The following is an 8,976-nucleotide window of genomic DNA, read 5'->3' as shown; positions in this document are numbered from 1 at the left end:
TAAGCATATGGTACCTTGTGGGATTCCAGATAAACAAGTCACATCTTTAAGAAGGGAGACAGGCACTCTGCTTCCTGCTGAATTCATGAGCAGTTAGTTTCATTTTTAGCCAGAAAGTTTGGCTATGGTGGTCTTCTCAGGAAGGATAATGTACAAATGTCCGGTAATTAGAGCTTATAATGAGCTGTGGTTGTTGTATAGCAAACTGATCAAATTTTCAACTCTGCACTCGCATAACTGACTCATTGATACGAATTCTTTTGTTGTATCTTCTTTAGACATCTTTGGAACTTGCAGTTTCCAGTGCAGAACTAATAATGGCTTGGAAAATGGGTTTTGAAAATAGATTAAAAAGCTTCAAAAACAAAAACAGTTCTCGGAAACTGGTGGACAGATTTTTGGCAATTATGTTGATTCTTGACTGTTGAGGCAGTTAAGTGATGGATCACTGCTTCTGAAATCTTTGAATATCCAAGAAAACTTTCTGCGATTTCTGTTCTTTCAAAACTTTTAGGAGTCAGAAGACCAGATCTTGCCATTAAGGAAATGGGATTGCATTTTATGTAAATAGATAACTTTTAGGCACTACTGGAACTCATTGCTGACTGATCATTGAGGCAAAATTGAATACCCTTAGTAAAAGTGGAGGAAAGCCTGCTAACTTAGATATGTTTCTAATTTTGATTTAGAAATTGTTCCAGGTTGATACTTATCTTTAAAATGCCTTGTTGAGATCAATGTTTTCTGTTCACTCATACTTGCATCCAGGAAAACAGGCGGCCGTGTGGGGAATTTATAATCAAAGTTTTAGATACAAATCCTAAGGATTTTGTTCATGGCTGACAAGCCAGCTATGGCTTAGAAGATTGATTATAAGCGCCGTTGCTGCTACGGCAATAACACTGCGCCGAAACTGTTTGTATAATTGGATGCTTTTAGACAAGGATCAACTAGAAGATTTAGATAGAGCCAAGCCAAATTACAGAATATACTTGTTGGAAAAAGTGGAAGAAAAACTAAGCATTTCCTACAAGATGATGGGTGAGTGATTTATTTCTAGAAAACCAAGGCTTACCCGGCTAACCTTAGCTGTGCCTTGTTATACTCAATAAAGCAGTAAGGACAGTGATTGATTTGGTCTCATGCGATAAGTCACATGAGACATGTTTTAACTATATGGGGATTGCAGTGAAGTCAGAGAAAAATAGTACTCAATTCACCATCACATGATCAGCTGCTTCCAAGTTCCAACCCATTAAACAACAAACCAAGGAAACTACTAAGAATACATCTGCTACAGGAAACTGTTTACTGGGACTTAGGCCAGTCAAAATTTTCTTCTACAATATTTGAAAGCATGTTAAAAGTGGGAATCTTAACTTGCAACTTAGTGTTAGGTTACTGCTCATGAGAGATCCTTAAATGCCATCCACATCAAAAGTATTCAACAATTGTAATAAATTAAAAAGAAAACTGAGACTACAAACCTATAAATCCATCTACTTCTTGCATGGCTTTTACCAATCAATTCAACTCTTAAAAGGGCAATTTGGTTTATAAAATATTTTATTATCAAAATAGAAAGATTAAAAGATTACTAGATATAAATAATTATTATATTTGATAAAATTTAATAAGTATAAATAATTATTGTGTTTAATTAAATATAATAAAATAATACTAATAAATTATTTTATTTAAATATCTTTAAATATAAATATTTTTATATTACTTGTTATATTAATTAAAAATAAATTTATTTTGTATTAAAAAATTAATAAATAATAATATAATTATAATAAAATCAAAATTATTTTGATAATCTTTTAATGATAAATATGATAATCAAATTACCATCTATATTAATATTACAATAATATTTTATTATTAACAAACCAAACAAGATAATATAAATAATAAAAAATAGATTATCAAAGTAATCTTTAAATTCCTAGACCCAAACGCCCCTTAGATTAAACCATGAAAACCCTCCTGAAAATGGAAAAAGGGAGTGGTTGTCATTTTTTTAACAATCCTGATAGGAACAACGCAAACAAAATGATATGATCAAGATCCTTGGTAGTTTTATACACAATTGGATTATATTAAGGAAAATCAATCAATGTTAAACCTTTTCACAGTCTTCTTCCTTCTTTCTTAACGTGTACAGCACACGTCAAGTTACCAGATCTTGGATTCAAAATCATGTTGGAACATTTTAGGTCCAACAAGAACTCCTAGAAAAGACAATATTAGTCTCAGCTACTGCTGAAACTAGAAAACCTGATTACACCAAAAGATGGAACAGAGCTAAGTTATTAAGACTACTAAACTCTCAACTTTTCAAAGGAAAAATCACTTGGTAGGACAAGAGCAATTTTCCTTTGATAAGTGTTTGATGCAAATTAATGATGCACCTCAACAGGAAAAACTTTCCCTAATGGTTTAAAGATCTCACATTGATGAATCATGGTCTATATTCTTCCTGAAACAAATTTTTGTACATGTTTGTGCAGCTTTCAGACTTTCAATAAAAGCAGATGATCTATTCAGTTGTCAGTTGAAATACACCAGTAAAAAATTCATAGTTGCTGTGCTTTCTCATCCAGAGTTGAATAGAATGTCTTATCAAAATCCACAATGCTTACCACTTTTGGTGCTCAGCTTCAAAATTCAATTTTCTGATACATTCTCTTTTCTAGAAATTTCCAGCTCACGTTCTTCTCTAAATCCAAGTTCAGCCAAATCTTGTTTCGCCATTAAGTTTCTGCAGAAGACCAATGAAGGTTACTGGTACATAATAACTCTTTTATGTCTAAAGAAACTTTTGGGAACACAAATGCATCATTCTTATGATGCAAATTAGATTAAAAAATATGATTTCATGCAACATTGTCTAATTCTGAAGAACCCAAAAGAAGTCTTGATTCTAGCTTCCCCACTAGAACATAGAAAAATTACAATAGCATTTCCAATCAATTTGAACAAACTTCTTAAACCGATTTGAACTTTTAGTTCTAAGCGGTATTTCATAAGTCTATGTATATTGTTATATGGCATGTGTGCAATATTCTGAACAAAATGAATATGAGACACAGATTAAAAAAAAGTGTTGAAGATCAGGGTAAGCAGTGAACAAAATTTTCAAACTTCTTGAGCAGAGACCATAAACTCAATATTGGATTTTTCACTACCGAAAGTGTTGTCTAGACAAAATTTAAAGTGATAATATATAATATTTGCTAGCAACAAATATCACACAGAAGAAAAAACATTTAAGCATCTTTTTAAACAATTTGTACTACTCAAAACACTCCATATACACATGAGCAATGTAAACCTGACAAAAACAGGAACAAACAAAGCAATATACTTGTGAATTCATATGGCGTTTTCAAGTTGCGAGTACTAAACCCCTAATGCAATCTCTTTAAAAGCATAGCAAAAGCAAAGTATAGATAAATCTGTGCCCGTAACGACCTATAAAATGTCACCACTCATCAAGCCATTCTCTTTGAGCTGTAGGGCTAAGCAAAGTCAGATAAGAACAAGACGACTTCTTGCCTTATTTCACATTTGAAACTCAGAGCAACCATCACAAACATAATAAGTGACCATTAATGAAAACATTATTCTATATTATCTTTATCAACTATAGATCCAAAACTATAGGTATGAATTACAATAATCATTAAAACCTAATGACTCTGTCCATCAAAACACTATATTATTTTACTACTTGGAGAAATATCTTTTAAAAGGTCATAAGCCAAAGAAAAAATATTAATTAAACAAAAATTCACAAACCTAATTGCAAAACAGAATATAAGTTAAAAAATACTCACTTTGCCATTCGACATTCAAGATAATTTTTCGAGAAGAGCCGACACTTCTCAGATTGGTGACCAGCAGATTTAAGACAACCAAGGTAATCTTTCTTTTCCTAAAAACAAAAAAGCAAGGGAAAATGATATAACAAAACAAATATCCTTTTCTTAATTTAACAAACCAAGCTTACAAGTATCTATTTGCAATGTTTGGCTATGTTACTAATGGTATAACCATGATAAAAATTCATACAACCTGTGACATGAAACTTACAACATGCAATGCAGGACTTACAAAATAAATGGACCAAATTCTGAAGTTTATCACTGTAAGTTTTACATTGCAGATTGTAAAAATTCCTAGGTACATACTAAAATGCGGAGATAAAAACCCATAACCCTCAAAAAATCTGAAAGGAGTTTGCCAAATTTCTGTCTTTTTACTGCCAAGAAAATTCAGTAAAAGACATGATTCACAACTATTATCAAGCCTTCTGTACAAAAATTAACTTATGCACCAAAGAGTTAAGAAGTGAACCTCAAGAAAGAAGGAATAATAATCAGTATCATTCAATGTTGCAAGTTTTAATTTGAGGTCACTAAAATTCCCAACATACATAGAAAAATTCCATCTCTGAGGAAAAAATGAAAGAGAGAGAGAGATTACCAAATCACATTGATGCAAATGATCCAAAGGGAAGATTCCTTTTTCAGGTGGAACAGGTCTGGCTCCTCTATTGCCACCAAAGGCTCCTCCTGCCAAACCAAATATATATAATTTGATTTAATCATCATTTATTCTCACTTTTATCTACATATTACTCAATTAAATAAAAATTATAACTTGATTTGTTACTTCTCTGCTGATTCATCAAAGTCTCTACAACAAATACATGTAAAAATAAATAAGAAAAAAACAAAAACATAAGATTATTTGACATTACCGGCGCTCATCAAAAAGGGTTTTGACTGTTTTGCTCGTTCAGTGGTGTTGCCGATTGAATTGTTTAACTGCAGAGAAAAAGGATTCGACTGAAAGAGTTTAGCTAGTTGTGGGCTAGGAAAATAATCCACAAAATATTGCTTATGGGTTGACAATTTCGCCCCTGCCTAAGTTCTGTTTAACTGTTTTTGTCTCTAAATTTTGTGATTTTCACTTGAGGGCCCAAATAAAATGACGTTGCTAAAAAATTTTACAAGACTGACGCATTAATTAAGTCAAATTCCACTCCCAGATTGAAATTTTGGGACGAAAAATAATTTTCCCAATTTAAGGGTGGGTTGTGGGCATAACACACCCCAAACCAAAAAATCCGAACCAGACCAAACAAAACCAATCAAAGATAAAGACGACAGAGAAGAGGACAAAGGTTGTCGGAGGGTAATCACATTGGAGAGAGAGAGAGAGAGAGCATAAGAGAAAGGGAAACCTTACGGGGAAAAATAAATATTTTAAAGTTTAATCTTGAAGAAAAATTGTTAATTTTCTAAACTAAAGGAAAAAATTGATTAAATTTTTGAAGCAGTATCCAGAATCATACTTCATCAAATTAGTCAAATTTGGTATCCAACGAGTAATCAAACAGCAAAAAAAAACTGGAAGCAAACACAATCGATTTAACATGCACAAAAGAAAACAAACAAAAGTGATACAACTTCAAAAAAAATTATATGATTAGATTTCTCTTCAAACACAAAGACTATAGAATATAGACCTAAACAAAGTACACTAACTTACAGTGGATCTTTAATGATGCATGACACAGCATAGCAACCACAACAAATTTGAACATGTAGCAAACAAGATTGCAGTGATATCATAAGAACTTTCAGTAGCAGGTTACAACAAATTGGATCTACTTCAGGAATCAAATTATACATGAACATCAAATTGAACGCAAGCAGTAACATCAACAAGTGGATCTACACATTGAACGCAAATCCATATACTAAACATTGTGAACAAATTATCAAAGATCATGAAACATTGAAACACCACAACTGAAAAAAAAACGTAGATCTACTCAAGTAACTAACAGATCTATGAAGTTATAACAAGAACTCTCAACAATAGTCCACAACAAGATTAGATCAAAACACAATAAGGCCACAAACATTATCAAAACCAATATATGAACAGTGACCGAGATAGAAGTTTCTAACTCAAAAAAAATTGCAGTAGACAAAATACCAGAATAAAGCCCTAACAGATCATATACATTTCAGATCTTCACATATAAAGGCCAATCTAACTAAGCAGTAAAAGGAAACAAAATGAAATAACTAAACATAACTACTTTCACCAGATATCAGCAGATCACTAATGAATATATGCTGAGAGAGATACTGACCACAAACTTCCACAGGATTGACTTTCGAATCTGCGTTGCCTTTCGTCGCCAGGACTCATGACGTTAGTCTGTTGCTCTGATACCATGCTGAGACTTTCCTATTACTACGATTTAGTTAAGAAGTTATAGAAACGAAACCCTAGATCATGAGATTAAGTCGGAGACGAGAGAGAGCAAACGAAAAAGAAGAAAAATCTGGAAGAAGAAGAAAAATGTTTTATTAGAAAATGAATAGCATAAGTGCAATCCAAATATTTCACGGGCTTTTAGCGTCAAGGGGCACAATTACACGTTGCCCCTTGGCCATTTACAAAAGAACAGCAAAGCATATAAATATTCCAAATTTCCTGAAGGCACAGGCACATTACAGAAATAGCATTTTCACCCTTACATGGTAACACTCAGGAAATTAAAAAGAAAAAGCTCGTTTGAATCCACTCTAATCAAAAGTATTTACAATAATCACTATCTATAAAAAAAATATTTAGAGTTGTATTATTGAAGAAATAGTCAAATTTCAGACTATATAACTTTAAATCTAATTATAAAAATCATAACTTAATTATTCGAATTAAAGATTTGCATTTTCTTTGCTTACTAATTAAAAAACAAGTTAGAATGTCATACCTGGAGAATTGAACATCTGGATATCAATTATTTGAAGATAAAAATAAGTTAAAATAGTATAGTTAAAATTCTTCAATTTGAATGTCTGGATATATATTTTAAAAGCGTTCAATGATATATTAATTGTTTTATTGATTTTTTTATTCCCATTAAGTAGAGTAATTAAGTTCAAAATATTTAGTTCATTAAGGTCCAAATGATGGCTGGTTCAGTTTAATGATATTTTCGCATGAAAAATTATTTGTTTTTCTGGCAATGTTTTAGTTATATTCAAAAGCTTCATCACTTCTCTATGTGTCTGTGTATATACATGCACACTACAACTACAACTACAATATGTACATACAGATTGTACTTTGTGATCGCATTTGAACTGGCTCTTTCATTCTTGACACTTGACATATCTTTTTGTCTTCATTTGAATCCTTTTGAAAGGATGAATGTACTATTAAGATATCAATATGTGTCATCATCTTATTTGCTTGAGCTGGGTATTTAAACTAACCTGTATTCGTTTTGAATTGTTCTGAATATTTGCATTTTAGCATTGATTTTAATTAACTTGGATAGGATATTTTTCATTGTGTTTGCAGGATAGTTTTGCCATCCTTGTTCTCGGTTTTTTTGTAGTCTGTCGACCTGCTTGATTGATCAAATTGTGAGATATGATTTTGGATTGGCGCTTCAAACAATTTGAGTGAGATGTTTGGTTGTCTTTAAATTTGGCAATAGACTTGTCTTTGGAGAAGTATGTTTGCTCGTGGTTAATTTTAACTTGTAATTGACAATGAATTTATAATATAGTAGATTTGATTTTGCTGGATTGAGTCCTCTGGATGTAAGCTATTTTGGATATAGCTGAACCATGTGAAAATTGCTCGACCCTTTACGTTTCTGCACTTTTAATTTGCTTCTGTTTTGAGTGTGAAGAGCAATTAAATCTCACTTCAATCAAAGCTCTAAATTTTGATATTTAATCGAAGAGCAACGATATAAACACTTAGTTTTGTGTAACTAATTCAATATTTAAAACTGTGCATATAGTTTTATTGTTAAGTTAAATTCCTAATTTTGAAGCATTATTTTGGAACTTAAACTTTAGCGTAAGTTATCAATATGAGTAGTATTATATGCATAAATAATATATAAATTTGTATATAAATAATGATATATCATCATTTAATTAAATATTATTCTGTCTTTAATTTAAAATTAATCAATTATATGATAATATATCACTATTTGTCTATAATTTTGCCTTATACACATAGATTTATTGTATCAATATTTTTACAAGGGCTTATAAAATGTCTAGCTCATATAATATTAGATTGCATTGAGTAGTAGTTCTGATGATTTATAGGGAGACGTCAGTGATCCTGAAGATACCTTGGGGCCAGTACAATCAATGGAGACTGGAGGAGGCATTTTCCCAGACAAACTGAGACCAATTTCTGACAAGGGCGGTTTCAGCTACGTTTTCTTGATGGTCGAAATCTTGTCCTTAATACTGTTATTCCAAATCTTCAATGAGCCAGGTTACATGTACAAACTGGGAAGAAAAAGGTTGAAGGTTTGATCTCACAGTTGTCCAGCCAGTCTCAGCAATAGATTTCTATCATAAAGCAATGCTCAATTTTGATGGCGCTTTGTTGCAATATAGTTATCTGAAAGCGTCTTTTGGCAGTGAAGAGTGGTCCCTTCCCTTGTTTGGCCCATACCAGAGAATATATCGGTACTTGTATGACTAGAGATTTAGCTAGTGGTGCTGATAGTTTTAACAATATCTGCAACATAGATGGAAGAAGGCCTAGATGTGAATGTGACCGCAATGAGAGGTTATTCTCTAATTGATGAGACTGATAAACATGGAAGCTGCCAACAATATATTTAGCTCTCTCACCACTAACATCATCAAATATAATTTTTATTAGGTCATCAAACTAATACACATTGGATATTAAAATTCCAAACCCTGGTCCATAAATAATTAAAATTGATAAAATTAATTAATTTTAAAGATAAAATTATCCCTTAACTTAATTAGTATTATATTAAGATTAATAAAATTTTATCTCATTTTCTTTTTAATTTAAAAAATTAATACTTTTTTTTAAATTAAAATTTAAAATATTATATTTTTTTCCCATTAGGTTTTCCTTTCTCTTATA

General features: G+C 31.5%; 1 protein-coding gene across 2 annotated transcripts; it reads right to left on the bottom strand.

The window, feature by feature from the left end:
• Positions 1-2,459: 2,459 nt before the first annotated feature.
• Positions 2,460-6,421, bottom strand: LOC123209466 (cytochrome c oxidase assembly protein COX19-like). Of its 2 annotated transcripts, none has more exons than XM_044627538.1 (5): positions 6,179-6,421; positions 4,772-4,859; positions 4,495-4,583; positions 3,846-3,943; positions 2,460-2,767 (listed from the first exon to the last, which is right to left on the bottom strand). In XM_044627538.1, exons 2-5 carry the CDS (start codon positions 4,779-4,781, stop codon positions 2,674-2,676), a joined length of 291 nt encoding a protein of 96 aa, XP_044483473.1. In that variant the 5' UTR covers positions 4,782-4,859; positions 6,179-6,421; the 3' UTR covers positions 2,460-2,673. The 2 variants fall into 2 exon arrangements, with proteins under 2 accessions (XP_044483473.1, XP_044483472.1); XM_044627537.1 differs by having other exon boundaries at positions 4,772-4,838; positions 6,179-6,420.
• Positions 6,422-8,976: the final 2,555 nt, after the last annotated feature.

This window comes from Mangifera indica, chromosome 2 (genome assembly GCF_011075055.1).
Source record: "Mangifera indica cultivar Alphonso chromosome 2, CATAS_Mindica_2.1, whole genome shotgun sequence".
NCBI lineage: Eukaryota > Viridiplantae > Streptophyta > Magnoliopsida > Sapindales > Anacardiaceae > Mangifera > Mangifera indica.
Note: the sequence above shows the minus strand (reverse complement) of the source record. Positions and strands in the feature narration are given on the sequence as shown.